Genomic DNA, 17474 nt, shown 5'->3' with positions numbered 1-17474 from the left:
CAACAATTCAATATGGAATTCTACAAACTGTCTGCAGTTACAATAAATATTTTAGTGTTGATTTTAATTGCTAGTATATTGATTGACCTGATGAAGAGGCGGATGCGTCTTGAAACCGGTAGACTAATGTGTCAGTAAATGATCATATACTAACAAAACTAAGATTCGGATTTGTTCTTAAATTTACCTTAATTAACATATATATAAAGTTTTAGCTTTTATCTAAACAGGGTTATGTTAGAATGTTTCCAAGGTTTAAGATTTTTTAAATTTTAACAGCACAAAAATAATAAATCTATAAATATGGATATAAGAAAAGGTAATGATTTATGTGAGGTATAACTTTAAGCCATAATTTTTTTAAATGAAAAATAAAATTAAGAATGTATACGTTCCGCCCTAATGTTGAGATAATTTATACAAAATGTCATAGAAATCAAATTACTAATGATTAGCTTATCACTTTAATTGTCATGCACGCACATTTATTTTAATTGACGTAATGATATGAGAGACGAGAACATAGTGGTGCTAATTTCCACGCCTCATGAGGTCATCTCGAGTTAATCATTCCGGACTATCACTCTTCCTAATGTCCCCCGACTAGACAAACCAGATGCTGAACAGTTCTGATAGCAAAGAGTAATCGTATTTTTGCTCTTAATAATGAGTAGATTGCTTTGGAAACACTCTTAGCACTGGAGAACGTCTTAATAAGGTGATGAAAAAAAAAACAGACAAAAAATACCATTTAAAGACCTGGGCCTCAGTCGATAAACGTATTGTTTTAAACCTTAAAAGATTACGTATACAAAGGAAATTTCAAAATCATCGTTATAAATCAATAAAAACAATACGAGTGAGAGGCACATTTTTTAAGTTTAAAACGGCGAATTACACGTAGTCGATATATTTTTAATACGATTTCGTATATATCTCAAAAAATCTACTGCTTCTTTTTCGGTGCTTTAATTTTAAACGGAAATGCTTTAGAAATAAAATTTACATATTTTGTGAAATCTGTCAGTGTTGCTGTTACAAAAATGTTTTTGATCTAATGGATTTATATAACTATGGATATTTCTAGTTTGATGAGGAAAGCCGTACAAACGACAAATTAAATAAATCGACTATGAAGTTCGAAAATAACAGTTTCGTACCATATGCAGAAATCCTGTTAATAAATTTACCATTGATAAAATTTATATTAGATCACTTACTGTATCCAGCCCTAATAAAATGAAAATTATTATCATTTTAGTAAATTAATATTACATGTGCTCAAATTGTTACAAACGCTGCTCGTTTCGTTATGTTTAATGAAATGTCCAACTATCTCTTCATTCTCTGTTTTCGTTCGTTCAAGAAATAATACTTTGATAGTTGGTTTTTGTTACTGAAAACTAATATTATTTTTAACGTTTCTTATTTCCCATCTCCAGATTCTTGATCTAATTTATAACATGAAAAATACCGTTTTACTCTCTTAAAATATCAAACACCCACGCTCTTGTAAAAGCTTTTGCATAAGTATACGCTTTAAATTGCATGGGATAGTGAGTGATTTTTTACTGATTTTCGTTTTGTCATAAAAATCATTTCCGTTTTCTATGGAACGAATAATAAAGAGACAAAATCTTGTGTGTAAAAAAAGGTGTGCCTGTCATGGCCAAGGGAAATCTAAATTGCATCGGAAAATGTTACGTGTGAATTTAATATTTATTTATTTATAATATAGGAAAGGAAGTCATAGATATCGTGTTAGTTGGAGTGAAAATCACGCCCTATAAAACGGTATTTCAATAAAACCCCTGAGCAGGCGCGGTCGTGTGGTGGTGGTAATTAAGGTTTTTAACGATGTAAAGCAAGATTATAAAGCTTTGAATCATAAATTCTTCGGTCATGATCACGGTCGACTTTCGGTCTATTAAATGCACGTACCTACAATCGCCATCCAGGAGATGACAGCGTAGGAAGGGACCTGGTCGAGAGGCTGCGGCCGCTGAACACTGAACATATCGGGAACCCATCAGAGCTGAAGCGTTATTTATTGTTATTGCGTCATGGAGTCCAGGAGACAACTTTATCTGCTCCGAGGACAAGGGCGTAAGGAGGACGGGACATGGAAACCGAGCATACAAAGCCAGCCCGCAAACGCTCAAACTACTTACAAGTAAAATTCCACTTCATAAAAAAATATAAACAAATATATTACATATTTACGTGTACTCAAGATAACTTTTTACCTTTCCATTAAAGTTTTTTTTCAACTATTCCCTATTTTCACCTTTTATCCTAAGTGTTCCTAAATTGCGTTTTATAAGATCCTTTCATTTAATGCGATCTTTTTTATTTAAACACAGGTTCCGCGCTAAAATGTACAAATCTATAAACCACCAGATTTCTTCTTTCAAAGATTGTTCATACATTTTTACATGCATGTTTATTATTCTTACTCAAGGAAATGGTCTGGAGGGCGTAAAGCGGATGTAAGCCGTATTGATTCTAGCAATTTGTCAATGATATGCTTCGACCTTTACATGAGTGAGATGTTTCGGTGTTTTAATCTATTAAATAAGATAATACGCAGTAAGTTGTAAATTAAAACACATGGTTTAATGTCATCGGAAGGCTTCGATTGAACGAGTTTACTGTATTTTGTTTTACTGCCTCACGACTAACTCGTAAAATATAATAATTTACTGGAAGATTTTTATTGTTTTTCTAATACACGCTTTCTTCAGTTATTTATACTGATTGGATAAATAAAACAGAAGTCAAATATATTTTTAAAGTGATTACGTCTTTTGCATATTTTTTTTAAATATTGATTTGAAATCTGATTGATATTTTGTTTCTTTGAACCTTATAGTGTGTTTTATTAATAAAATATATTATTCCCTATCAAAAATTTATTCTCAATAATGTCTTTACCAAAAAAATAACTGTTTTTTTTTACTAAAAGCGCTTTTGTTTAAATATAGTATTATTACTCAAAATATACATAGCTGAAAAATTTCTATTTTACAAAACATTTATTTAAAAAAAAAATCGTTTTTTTTTATTTACATATTCCGATGTTATTGAATAAGATACACGTAAGAAATTTCGAGGTTATTTTGTTGTTGTTAGTTATATTTGAGAATAATTATGTATTAATTCTAAATTATACACACTTTTAAAATATATTAATTATTTGAACATCTATTGACTGAAGGTACTTTCGCGAACTATGAAAAAATGTACATTTTATTTTATCAAAGGTTTTTTAAAACGTATTTTTAAAATATCTTTTCTCACAGTAAACTGTTGAGAATATATTATTAAAATGCTCTTTTGTTGTCACTTAATCGGTATCTTAAGATAACATTTATCAGATTTCTTCAGATGAAAAAAAATGTTGTGCCTCAAAATTTGTCAATGAAATCAACACATAACTATGTCGGCCTGGTGCAAAGGAAAGGATAAGTTAATTGTGTGTGTTAGGATCAGGTATGTATGTTCCTTCTTGGAGATGGAAGATAAGGACTTGAACCAGTGATATCTATTAAAATTGTCAATAGTAGTACCGAAAGGCTACAGCGGCGCCCAACGGACTACTTCCTGAGACCTTACTGTCAAGAAAAGGTCTGCTGAGACAGGTATCACCAACTTTCGGATGTTGTAATATGTGTTCTTCTTCTTCTAAGCCTTATCCGCACCTAAAAGTGTATATGACACTGCATCGTATTGGCCCGGTGTTATCTTGATCATTACTGACATGAAGACAAGGTGATCACTAAATATTAATCTTCGGTCTAAATAGAATTAACGTTAAATTTGTCTATAAAACTTAGTTAAAATGATACCTTCCATATAAAATCGATCTCAATGGCTTTTCGCAAAATACCCAAATGTGATCATTGCTAAAGACTTAAATTAAGATTTTACAATGTGACTGTGTGTAAAAAAAGAAAAGAAAAAAGTGAATTTGATCACATCATTAAAAACCAAGACACAATTCATGATTTATTTATGTAATAGCTATTAATCATTATATTTTTTCAGTTATATTAATTACTTGAACTCATATTTCATGGATGACTTTTTTTTAAATAAACATTATTGTCAACATAATCTTTATGAATAAAAACAAAAATAATATTGTTATGAAGAAAAACACTTCACTCGTAAGGAAAACCATATGCGTCACCTACCCATAGAATCCAAAATTTCATGATGTTTTAATTTGAAATTAAATTTTATTTTGGGGGAAATATTATTTCGCTTTTAAATATGTATATGAAGAAAAAATATGTAACGAAAAAACAATAACCGGCAAAATGTGAAAAAACTTAAATGCGTAAAACATATATTCACCATTATTTGTTCAAAAGGTTTGTTTATTCTGGAACCTTCGTAATGGAAAACTAGTCGCCATAATTTCTTGTCAATGACAGGATATATCTTCCTCTGGTATAAATTTAACTTGTTAGGATTGAAAACGTACCGTGATTGAAAGTTTAAAGAGATGAAAACCGAGATAACGAATCCTTAACATATTAAATTCACAATAAAAAAGCTTTGCAATAATTACCTCAATACGTGATATTGTATTTTTTTAATAAGTAAATTTTGCGTTCTTCATAATTCATAACCGATATTTATTATACGCAGTGAGAATATACAGTATCAAATATGCTGTTACTATTTCAATTCAATTTCACGAATGTCAAAAATAACGTTAAAAACAAACTCCTTATTGGAGATAATCCAGATTCGTGAATAAGTATGGACCTCACATACAAATGAAGGAGTCTCTACTTAACAAAAACTTTCCTTATCTCACCATAGATATCTCTAGTGAACTTGAAACTTAGAAGTTTCGAGAATTCAAGTAGTGTGCTTATCAATCATGGGTAGAATTGATGAATGTTACGCGTGTGTAAAATGATCACTCAAACCAGCCTATGATAGTCGTAAGCCCAGTGAATGCCCAGACGTCCATATTCTTTTTCATATATGTTGAAATGTCAAAAATAATGTAACGCATTTTTATAATTTATATTCAAAGCACTAACTTTGTGATTTTACATTTTATAATTAATATGTAACTTACAACATTTTGAGTGTGTCTAAATACTTGTTCACAAAATCTGGATTATCTCCAATTACAGGAGATAATCCAGATTTATATGTAACTTTGTTTTAAAATCACGATAAATTTAAAGTGATTTATAGTGATATCAAAACAAAGTTACATTTTAATTACAAAGTTTTTTTGTATGATTCCTTCATGTAGGTACATTCTCATGGATATATCATACTAAAATAAGTTTTTAAAATACAAATACATTTCAAAACATTTCTGCATATTTAGTCCTGTTATCGCAAAACAAAATCAGTCTCATAAATTTTGCATCCCTTAAAATGCACTCAGAATTATTAATTCTGAATTGTCATCAAGGGAATTCAGCTTGTAGATTAAATGTTTTGTTCCAGAAACAATCATCAATTTCCCCGAAGGAAGTGAGCAGAAGTGTGTCGTCACGAAACAAACGACTCGGCCAACAAGTATATCCGCCGTACTGAAGAACGGAAGTGACGCGGTGTTTGCTCGGTTTCCGGTTCGAGTGTAAGGAAGGCATTAGCATAAAAATTAGATATCTGCCTACCTACAAATTGAAACATGATTCCTTTGTTGCAATGTAATAAAGGATACGTTCAGAAAATAGATTGTCACCTGGACGATACGCAAGAATGTTATTACTGCTTTTTATGGTACATATGTATCGCATTGTTTCCTTATATTCTACTAAAGCAATTACAATTTACTACAGTTTGAATGACGATACTTAATTTTTTTTTTAAATCATTGAATGTATAACAATTCAAATTCTGCAATGATAAATAAATAAAAAATAAGAGAACTTTGTTCATACGGCTAAACGATTTGTTTAAAATATTGAAATATGTGTTAAAACTTAAAGTGATTGCCTCTCGAGGTCTTCGTCATAAAATAAAAAGCATTGTACGCATCCGTTGTGTAGTAGTCAGTACGTTTAATTACAGTGCTAGATGTCTCGGGTTCGATTCTCAGAGGGGTGAAAAAAACTTTATTTTTCACATGAAGGTTTGTTTATTCAATATTACTATGAACTATTACCTGAAACGGGGTTAATCATCTTTCCTTCATTCGTTTAACTATAAAACTGCTTCTATACGATGCAGTGCCCCTTGCACCACTGTGCGCGAATAATAGTTATAAGTGGAATTAAGTTTAAACAATTAATAACACACCCACACATCAAATTTTAATATCGCTCAAATGGCTTACACTTTCTTTTCGGATAAAAAATACAGTAATTTAAAGAGCGGAATATCTCAAAAGCCTATATTTTGAGAGGAGTTTTAACACGCCGCGGCGCGCCGTATCGTCGAAATATACAATTTTGACGCCACGGTGTGCTGAAACTTTATTTGCTGCAGATGCTATGGTAGGTACCATATAATTATTTGAACAATCGCAGAAGACAGTTTAAATTTGACTAAATCAGTTGAAAACGGAAGGAATTAAGATCGTTAAATAACTTATGATTGATGACATACGTGCAAATATTTCGTCGGTATGCATTCGGAATGTTCCGAACTGTAACGAAGTTAAAAAATATGGTAATGTTATCGACAGCGCACTTCCGTTTGGAGTCATTTATTTAAGCGCGATTATCTTGCATTTCTTACAAAGTGTTTAAGTAAAATCCTTTATGAATCAGTAGATTCAGTTGTTGGCCTTCATAGTATGTTGGTGTGGACAATGAAGATTATATCATTAAAAAATAGGACGTTTTTTGTATGTATTTAATTGAGTATTGGACATATTCCTGAATGGTCTTCAATGACTTATTTTTAATACAACAAACGAAAGCCTTAGATTCAACATAATTCTCAAGTTTAGGTTGTCACTTTTTATAGTGTATCAATTTTTCCCATGTTATATAACTTTAAAAAATATATAAATAAAAAAAATGACTATCGCTTTTCACAAAGATTTCTTCTTTGTATGTTTACTAATTCTATACTAGAAGTTGACAAAAATGTGATTACTTTTACTAAGACCCTTTCTCTCCCCCTCAACGCCTTACCTACTTTATTGACCTTTTTGTTTTCATCAATTTACAGTTTCATGAATATGTTTTGTTGCAATTATTTGTTCATTCATACAGCAATTAAATGTATTTCTTTCGGTTTTTACTTATGTGCAAGCACAATATAATATACATAATGTTCAAACATTTACCAGTTTCATTATATTGTTTTTGGTTGGCTGAAAGATATTGCTTCTTAGCAATAAGCCCATCAGCGTTCATATTCTGTTCAATAAGTTATTTATATTAATACTGTTATCAAAACCATAATTTATGTAATTAAAAATAATGTGATCATTTTGTCAGTACCTTAGACAATTTTCAGTATATTAGCATACATGTTAAATGGTTATACTCAGTAATATATTTGTTCTAATATTGTAGGGGTTAAAACGTCTGGTTTTCTTGCTGGAGGTATCGGGCTCAATTTAATAAAAGTGATTTTCCTAATGTTTATTAAATATTAATGAGGAGAGAAAAAAAGAGTATCTTTATTATTACATTTTTCTACGGATTTTCGTTTAACTATTAATCTTTACAAAATTGAAGACATACATACATATGTCCAATAGTTCATATTGGACTGTAAAATTGATTTTTGATAATATATTATTAGATTAAAACTAATATTTTTAGCTTTTCCACTTTATTTTTATTTGACCAGCGACCGGGTTTCGTCGTTACCGACATCATCAGACTGGTGGGAGGCTATACAAATTGTTATGTTATATATAAAATAAGGCAGGAGTTGATAACAAGGCCGGAGTTTTATATATAATATAACAATTTGTATAGCCTCCCACCAGTCTGATGATGTCGGTAACGACAAAACCCGGTCGCTGGTCAAATAAAAATAAAATGGAAAAGCTAAAAATATTGGTTTTAATCTAATAATATATTAAAATGCAATTCCATCACGAAGTGTCAGTGGATAATATAAATCTATTTTGATAATAATTATGGTATAAGTTATATTAAGTTAAATAAGTCATAACTATATAAGTTTTAAAAATTAAACTAATATCCTTGATTATGGATATAGAGTGGTAAAAATTACAAAGTGTCAAAGTATATTTTCTAAAAGGCAATGACAGGTCGCTATTTCATCAGATGCTCTTTCTACCATATAAACTATCCCACCATGATTTTTCCAGTAAATTACCGCTGCTCTGTATCCCTTGTACTAAAATCGCTATATGCGAAACTCATTACGATATCGCTTACTCCTTTTCAAGAACGTCATAAATCAAAAATCGTCAATTTTCAGTTGTGCATGTTTTCGGAATGCCCAGAAAATGTACTGTATCCCAGCAAAAGCGACATATTTTTAACTTTATATTTACCCGCTATCGGGCAGAAAGTGTTGTTTTTGCATTTTGAAGAAAAGGTATTGTTTAATTTATTTTTTTGATACTATAAATATTTATCAAATGGAGAAAAAACCTTTAAGTTTTACCTAAAAAGATGTTTTGCGTAGTAAAATGTTCAATAGGTGGCTTGATATATATTTTTAATACAATATATTATATTTTCAAACTTTTAAAATGTTCTCCTGAAAAATCAAGTTTTTTTTATTTATGACGTTCTTGAAAGGAGTGAGCGATATGTTAAATGAAATATATAAAAGAAAGCAACATTTTTGCATTTCTCTATGCTTTTGTCCGTTCAAGCAACAGCAGTTTGATATTTGGATTTTTTTTATATTGCTGTTTATTTACTTCTTTCGATTCACGACTAATACTGGTCTCAAAATATCGTATAACTCTAAAAAAAATTGTAATTATATAATTTAATAAAAATTGAGAAAAATTATGACATAATGAGTGTGATCCAGGAATACGTTATTTCGTTACCATTTTTCGTTACATGAAAAGGATTAATGGACACGGGTATAAATATCGCCGATTCTGTCGATAATCGAACATACCTACCAATATTTCAATCAACAGAACACTTTCGTTTTACTCGATTTGATATCGTATTATTATAGGCATCTTGTTATGCCCAGGTGTCGGCCGGTCGAGTGGCCGACAGGTGAATAGTCGGAACAAAAAATGAACAAATCAAAGAAGTGTCAGCTGGTATCATAATACACATCCTTAATCGATGGAATCTCGAACGCAAAATGCAACCCTTTGTTTGGATCCGTTTCGCGGATGCGTTTTTGTTAAACGGGAATAAATCATTAATATGCAGAAGGTGTAATCTACAGGGAATATTGCGAGGAAGGCGATCATTATACTCTTAAAAACCCCGTGCCACAATTAATTGCTAATAATGCTCCACATCCGGAACGATTTGTAAGATATGCGTAAGTATGTTATTACTTATATAAAGTGATTTGATTTCGGCGATTGTAGGAATGTTTTAAATAATTGGTTCGGCTAATAAAAGTGATGGAATTTAATCGCGCAATAATATTACATGTACTGAGACATATCTTACAAATTCTTGATAATATCTGTATTTTTCTTTCATCATATGATATTTAAATGTTATTTCTTGACAGGAAACATAACTCTTTGACGTAGAATAACATGGTTAAACGTTATTTTTTATCTTGATTATTTTTCCAGTTTTTTTTTTGTACAAAATATCGTTAACAAAAATATTTAAAATGCAATTTACGTAATTTAAAAGGAACTTTTTTAAGCGGTAAAAATTAAAAATATTTTAAACTAATCGTAATCAATTTAAACATAGGTTTTTATATTTATATATAGTTGTCCGAATCTTCTTTAAAAAAAACCATAATAGATTTGTCTAGGTAAATATATTGTTCTTAATATATACGAGTAAAATATATGTATTCCAAACCATTTTCATGTTAACACTTTATTTTTCTTATTCTTCGTGTATGCTGAGTATCGTGGTCTTCTGGGATACCGCGATTCATAAATGATACGCTTTGCCTCGCGCACAGACTTATTGATCGAAGTTGGCAGTATGGCGTATTCATTATTCAAAACAAAATTTGACAAACGATTAAATGCTTGTTTTGTTACTTGAATATAAGGAATATGTTAACTTGTATTATTTTTACTTAAACTTACATTTCTTGTTCTAACATAGAATAGTAGTAACTCTTATCCATATATTTTTCCACTTTAATGGAGTAGCCTTTGCTTATTTGCCTACGTGAAACGCACGCTACTGAATACACCTCTATCCCCTCCTCAGTCTTTAGCCAAGTTGAAGGCAGCGTTGAACGAGGACCCTTTTCATTTGTTTGGTAAGTTCAGGTTGTAGGTGACTGTCATCCAGCTCGCTGTTCCCTCTACCCTAAACTATCCTTGTTACTTCTAAAATTCCAGTTCTTTCAATATTTCAATATCATTAAATAAAACTATTTTCGCTATTCCTATAAAATGCTTTGCAGATATTTATGTATCTAGCAGTCCAAGGAAAGTATAGCATCTTTCCGAAGCATTATATTTCAAATGCTTTCAGCTGGTACCGTTCGTTCCTTATGGTCCATGTTTTTTAAATACGTGTAAGTTTATTAATCAATATATAACTACCGACGGCATGGTTGGCAAATTATAAAATATTTACATGTATGTTAGAAAACGAGAAAAACAATTATTAAAAAATCATTTTCACAGTAATATATATTTTATTTTCAGCGATAAAAAGGTACTCATTTTTATATTTCTCTAATGAAAAACTAATATTATGATGATTTTTCTATGACAGTTGTCATGAAAGTATATTTTTCATTTTAAATATGTAGTAAAAGAAGACATGATTTTACCTTATCACTACAATTCTAAATAGAGAATTGTAAAAGAGGATAAAATAGAAATGGAGCGGAAAGTATTTTGTAGAGAATTTAAAAGAGAAGGAATACGACGTTTCTTTTTTTTAAACGGTCAAAACAATGGAAGGTGTTGTACATACAAAAGCCTAGCCATTGAATTTAATATTAATAAAGCCACTTTAACAACAACAAAAATGATTGGAACTAAGATTTTTACAATAATCTTGGTAATTTATTAATATAGACTGTTGACAACTGAATAAGTGAGACAACTCACCGTACATTAGGAAACACGTTTTGATCGAATCTGGTGAGTTTTATACTTCAAAACTATTAAATTTTAAGATTGTTGTAGGTATTCTAAAGATCCCTTAGGCGTTTTGTGCACCAATGCGTCCGGATAAGGGTAGCTGCTTGAAAAATGATGATTGTTTTATTTTTATTTTTTTGATGAGCAAGCAGCTAAGTTGAATGTACTGATACTCTATTAATCTATAAAGCGTTTAGAATCGATTGACAAAAAAATAATAAATCACTGTTATTTTTATGGAATTCGCTAATTGTGATTTGATGAATCTGTTCCAATCTTTTTATGTTTTTTTTTACAAATAAATAAAAACATAATATATAATATCTTTTGTAAAAATAAAATATGTAACTTTTCAGAATAAGTTTAACAATTTAAAAATAATAAAACCCTTACCGCACCCCAATGGTGCATAGGGCACTGCTTCATATAAACGCAGTGTTTTCTCGATCGTTTTACACATGAAGGAAAGGTGATCAGCCCTCCACTTCAAGTACCAGTCCAGTGTAATATTGAATAAATATTAGAGTGAAAAAATCACTTATATTTATTAAACCCTCCTGGGAATCGAACCCGGGACCTCCAGAACGGTAGCCGAGCATGCTGACCATTACATTACGGAGGCGGACAAAACAATAACAATATAGCACAATAAGAAAACACAACCTCTTTTAATATATTTTATTTTCATTCTAGTAATAGTTATTTGGAATACATGAGTTATATTACACAGTGCTCATTAGCAAATAAATTACATTCAACACTCTTATCATTCAAATTTATACAATTTAGTTTACTTAAAATTAACTTAATATAGATTAATGTAGACATTAACTAATTTATACAATTTAATCAAGACAAAACCAGGATGAAAGCTTTCAATATTTATTATACACTAATAAATGTTTATTTATTATATTTTCAAATAATTACAAATTGTCGAATTACATCATATAGGATAACATTAAGTACCCCTACCTTTTTTGAGACGATAATTATTTTAGTAGGAATTTAAATGTGAATTAAAACGGATCAACTCATACAGGTGTGGTGATTTTCAGTTTTTAAAATATATATTTATCATACTCGTATTTGTATTTTTTTTACATTTAAAGGTTTTCTTATCATAACATAATATTTTAAATGATGGACAGAATTGTGTATAAAGTGATCACCAAAACCAGCTGATGACAAGTCTTAAACCTTCAAGTGCCAGGCTTTGATACTCCATTTTCATAGAATAGATTACGATACTGTTGAGACGTCCATAACGCATCTTGAAAAAATGCACACATGGGGTGCTATTAAAATGGAAATAAAACGCATCAACCATGCTGTAGATAACTTTAATTTTATTTTGGATGATTATTTCTAAAGGCTTTGGCATTTCAAAAGGTGTAGTTAGGATATTCATGTTTTGGTATAGAAAAGAATGAGTTTATTATTGAATAGAAGGAAACTTATCTTCACTACATAGTAAACGCATTATTTTCCCATCGGAATAGTCCACATGTAAAGATACATTTTATATTCAAACATAATATGATTTTTTAATGAAAATTCAGACTTGTTTTTTTTTTCACAAATGAGTAAATATCATGAATTTCTTCATAACACATGCATAATGCATAAATAGTACGTCCACTGATAGTAGGTCTATGACATTTGAACATAACATCAGCTTATTTACAATTCCTTTATTTTTCACATGTCATTAATTTTTCATACAAAATTATTTGGTTGGAATGAATACATCAATATTTTTAAAATTTACACATTTAAAAACTCAGAGATCTTACCTTTATATTATATCACACTCAAAAGCCATTGTCTCTTTTGATCAGAATTACACATTTAACTTGAAGATCAAACATAATTTTAACGCACAAATTTCGTTATAAATATCACGAAAATAAATGTTTGTAATATGAATTCGTTTAGTTTTGAAATGTCTCGTTAATATTTATCACGTTAATGTTTTTCATCGATCGTGTTTCGTCAGTTGCAAAGGTTGGCAGTGGTCGCCCGACGGAACCGAGGGAGCGGCAGTTCTCTCTCTCGGCTCCAAGGGACTGGGAGTCCTGGACGGATACCTCATCCTTCCGGCCCGTTCCAAGAGCAGCCTCTCTTCTTCCATCTCGCAGTCGGATTCGTCGTTGACGTTGATCTCTTCGTCCGACGAGTGGAGGTCTTGCAGCTCGCGGAGGTGGGCGGGGATGAGGGCCCTAAAGGCGCTGTTCTCGCCGCCCATCCGAGGGGGCCCGGGGGCGGCCGGGGGCGAGCCAGGGGCGGAAGGCCTTGGGGGCGGGGGCGGGGAGGACCCGCCCCGCTTCAGCAGACTCATCCGTTGGTGACGCCGCCACTTGGCTCGTCTGTTGGAAAACCAAACCTGTCAGTCAATACGAGTATTAGTTTGGTTGTCATTTGGTTTACAAAGCTACATATTCAGGAAATCAACAATTGTATTTTTCATTTGGAAGTGACATTTATTGTTATTTTTACTTGCTTATAATTTACAAGTAATGGCTTGTGATTGATCGAGAAATCTATTAACGATAAAGAAGTTTCGGCTTTGAAATTTACCGACGGAAAAAATGTGTTAGTGGGAAAATTAGTAATTTGAATTAATAAGCAAAATTGTATGAAATTTTTATAATTTACATAATGAATTCAATTGTAATCAAAATAGATTAACACAATAAATTTGCCACTAAAATACAATTCAAATAAAATAAATAGGATAAAGAAATAAATTGTTGCAAATAAAAATAATTGTTGGCCTTGTTCCTCCAACTTTGTAAAATTTTATAAGAGATGTTTTTTTTTGTTAAATACTTTTTTTTCTTTTTTAATAATAATTTTAGCATCACAAAAAATGAATGCTAGGTATAGAACTAGGCCATCAATGTATTTCTCAAAACAAAGCTCAGAAAAACTCTGAAGTACAAAGATATAGAACATAGTAAATAGATTTTAATACCTAAACCTGTTTTGAATTTGCTTTTATTATTTTATTTACTAAAAGATAACTACAATATTACGATTTGAGATACTTTTTTCTATAGAGTTAATTATATTCAGTGTCAATATTTAGTTTTTTTCATTGCAGGTACCTAAAATTGTTTTAAATAATAGCGGAACGTAAGAAAATTATTTTAATGCAAATAATCACGAAAAAGGAGGTTTTCAACAGGGTGAAAAATGACCCCAATTTAAATTTATTTAATGAAAGATAAAGTTTGTGTCACTAAAAGACCAAAAATTACTCAAATATAAAAAAAAAGTCCGTTCGACACTAATTTACATTTTTTAATCCAAAAATTACAATTCCATATTTTTAAAAAAACAAAGTATAATCACCTGAACTCTCGCTTCCGATAAGGAAGTCTTAGAAGCCAATCGCTCTCTTGTCGATACACATGGATAGTGACTCTTCTCGAACTCCTTCTCCAACTCCTCGAGCTGGTCGGGACTGAATGTCGTCCTGTTTCTCCGGAACTTGGGCTGCTCTCCATCGAGTGACCCCGTGTCGTCTCCGTCCACATCTGGAAGGAAGCTGTCCATCAATAGCCGCTCATTGTTATAGTAATGGTAGGTCGCAGGAGCTACACGTTTGAAACATATAAAATTAAACAAACAAACAAACAAACAAGCACCAGTATTTTAAAATAAAATGACCGTTAAATATATTGTTTCAAAACGAAGGACCATTTATTCAAAACTCGATTGTCGCTTCCTGAAATTAAACACGATGCAATAAAAAAATTTCATTTTTTCCCTAATATTTTTAACCTTGGAGTTATACGAGTAGGTACATGCATTTCAACATCTAGAAATATTTTTTATTGGGGGAATATAAAAGTCTGGGTTTTTGACCTGCCTTTGGTAGATAGTGATTATTTTATGCACTTTGTAACATTCAGAGTTCAATCCATAACTGGAAACCACATCACTGAAATTTCAGAAAGGTGTATATACAAATATGAATGTTCCTCATTTGAATACCTTATTTAAATTTAATTTTCGTTAAATTTCTTCTACTTTTTTTCGTTTGACTGACAACCACATTACACGAATAAAAAAAAGGATGTAAAAGGATGTGAAAAATAGGAATATTGTAAAACAATATTCCTATTTTTCAAGTACACTTCGGTCTGTATACTTCGTCAACAAATATATATATAAATAGTATAATAAATAGAAATTGAAATCGGTCGTAAATACACAGACTTCCATATTCCCTTCTACACGTATATATGGTAGACTTCTCAATCTATCTTTGGATGTTATTAAGATTTTTTTAAATTTAAAAGATATAACCACAAAGTGGCTGCCGAATCAATTAATGAAATATTATTAGGAAACTAGACCCAAATCTTTTTCGAACGGAAACAATATAATTAAAGCCAAAAATACATGTATCATGTAAAAAAACATACATAAAATGCGGTATAAGTTGTAAGTTGATGATAATAGTTTTTCTTTTAAAAAAATGGGAAGCGATTGTCGAGTTATTTTGCCGTTATTTTTTGACTTAGATAATTTTTCTGCAAATCAAAGTAAAAATTTAGAAAAAAACGTAATTCTGACGAATATTTTTGTTTACCTATTAATCCTCTCGCAGCTTCAGCTCTCAGGGCGGCTGCCATGTCGGGGGAGCCGGGTCGGGCCCCCGGCGGGCGCAGGCCCGCGGGCCACGGGCCGCCCAGGCCGGGCGCGGGGCCGCCCCAGCCGAAGGGCGCGTAGGGCGGGGGCGGTGGCGCGTACAGGGCGTAGCCCGCCGCCCTGGCGAATTCGGCCGCAGCCCTCTCGGCCGCGCGGTTGCGGAGGATGCGGTTTATCGAGGAGACGCTCGGGGCTGTTGCGTTTGTGCACACACCTGGAATGAAGGCAGCGAAATAATCAATTTATGAGTCTTTTGTTAAAAACTTAATACTAAGTCGAGAATTGGAATAAATTTAAAATTAAACCAAATTTAAAGAATAAAATTTTTGTAAGGCATTTTTTACATCAATTAAAAGGCGTTAAACTGTATTTTTAAATGATTTTGACAATGTTTATTACTGTGCACAAAAAAATCCTATGAATCAAAAATATTGTTAAGAATTTGTTTTTTTACTGAAATATTTAAAAAATAAATCAGGATGTTATAACTCATTTTAAAATAAAGTTAATATTGTGAACTCTACAGTATTATTATTTCCAAATGTCATTGAGTGGAGGATACGAGTGTTTTCACGTTCTGTCTTATGTGCAGTCTTATGACTTTTAAAATAATAAAAAAAAAACTTCTCGCATTTAGATGGGAAAATGATACATTGATTTGAATGTTTTTACCAATTTCAATATAAGTATGTATATTATCACGTCGCGTTACTACTTGAAATCATTTGACGATAGCCGACTGTTATTGATAATATCCAATCTTAATTACATTAAGGTCCACGTATTGATATAAAGTTTAATATTAAATCAAAATGTTCAACTTTAATAAATGTAATACAGTTACAAATTTTCAAATAAAATCTTTAAATAGTGTTAAATGTTTAAGTTGTCTATTTAGGGAATTCGCTTATGATATATTTGTATGAAAAATAAGTTCGGTAAATTAAATCAAATAAAAAATCCGGAAGCATACTATAAACAAATTCTGTTTCAAAGATATTTTGCATTGCACTACCGGATGCTAATTAAATGCTTATTTAAATAATAAATAGTGTGTAATGAAGTAAAAAAAAATACCGCATCATTAATAAAATTTCACGTATTAATCACTTTTAGTCATAGTTTGTCTTACACTTTGTTGCGTACGAATATAATATAAAATCAAAGTAGTAAAACGAAGAATGCTCCGTCGGAAATATAATTTTCAAAGCACCCACAAAGTAAAATGTATTGGGCATTGAACAGCAATAATTATCGGTTTTCAGTCTCAAGGATGTTTGAGTTTTCTCGGAAACGATTTTAATATTTAATTAAGGACTGAGTGTTATAAAGGCATGAATATTCACTGACTCGACTATTGTGCGCCTTGTCAATCAGTTCTGAAAGGCTTTCTTATCAAGTTTGGACGTGGCCAAAGCTGGCGACCGAGTTTCCAAGAACCAGTGCATCCAAATTTGAACAATCGTGAGGAGAAACTAAAACTGAGGCTTTTTAGACGTTCCCGCACCTGATCGACACTTCGAAGGCTTCGAGTATTAAATAGATTCATTGAATGTGGACTCCATTCCCCTAGAATTTATAATGAAGGGTTAAGCACTGAAGCAATGCAGCCGTTCCT

The 17474-nt window shown here is 31.3% G+C and overlaps 1 protein-coding gene across 5 annotated transcripts in view; it reads right to left on the bottom strand.

Annotated features, from left to right (window-relative positions):
* Positions 1-12525: 12525 nt before the first annotated feature.
* The window catches only part of LOC148300291 (paired box protein Pax-6-like), a 59870-nt gene continuing 54921 nt past the window's right edge, over positions 12526-17474 (bottom strand). For 2 of the 5 annotated variants that reach the window (XM_088275002.1, XM_088275004.1), the window contains exons 4-6: positions 15798-16070; positions 14552-14736; positions 12526-13580 (exon numbers count right to left, since the gene is read on the bottom strand). In XM_088275002.1, coding sequence (XP_088131128.1) covers positions 13173-13580; positions 14552-14736; positions 15798-16070 — 866 coding nt within the window. In that variant the 3' untranslated portion in view covers positions 12526-13172. Of the gene's footprint in view, positions 13581-14551; positions 14797-15797; positions 16071-17474 lie in introns of all 5 variants that reach the window. The other 3 variants (XM_088275001.1, XM_088275000.1, XM_088275005.1) reach the window with 2 other exon arrangements.

This window comes from Brachycentrus maculatus, unplaced genomic scaffold (assembly GCF_059751285.1).
Source record: "Brachycentrus maculatus isolate JH-2025_06_01 unplaced genomic scaffold, ASM5975128v1 h1tg000756l, whole genome shotgun sequence".
In the NCBI taxonomy this organism is placed as follows: domain Eukaryota; kingdom Metazoa; phylum Arthropoda; class Insecta; order Trichoptera; family Brachycentridae; genus Brachycentrus; species Brachycentrus maculatus.
This window is presented reverse-complemented; position numbering and strand designations above follow the sequence as displayed.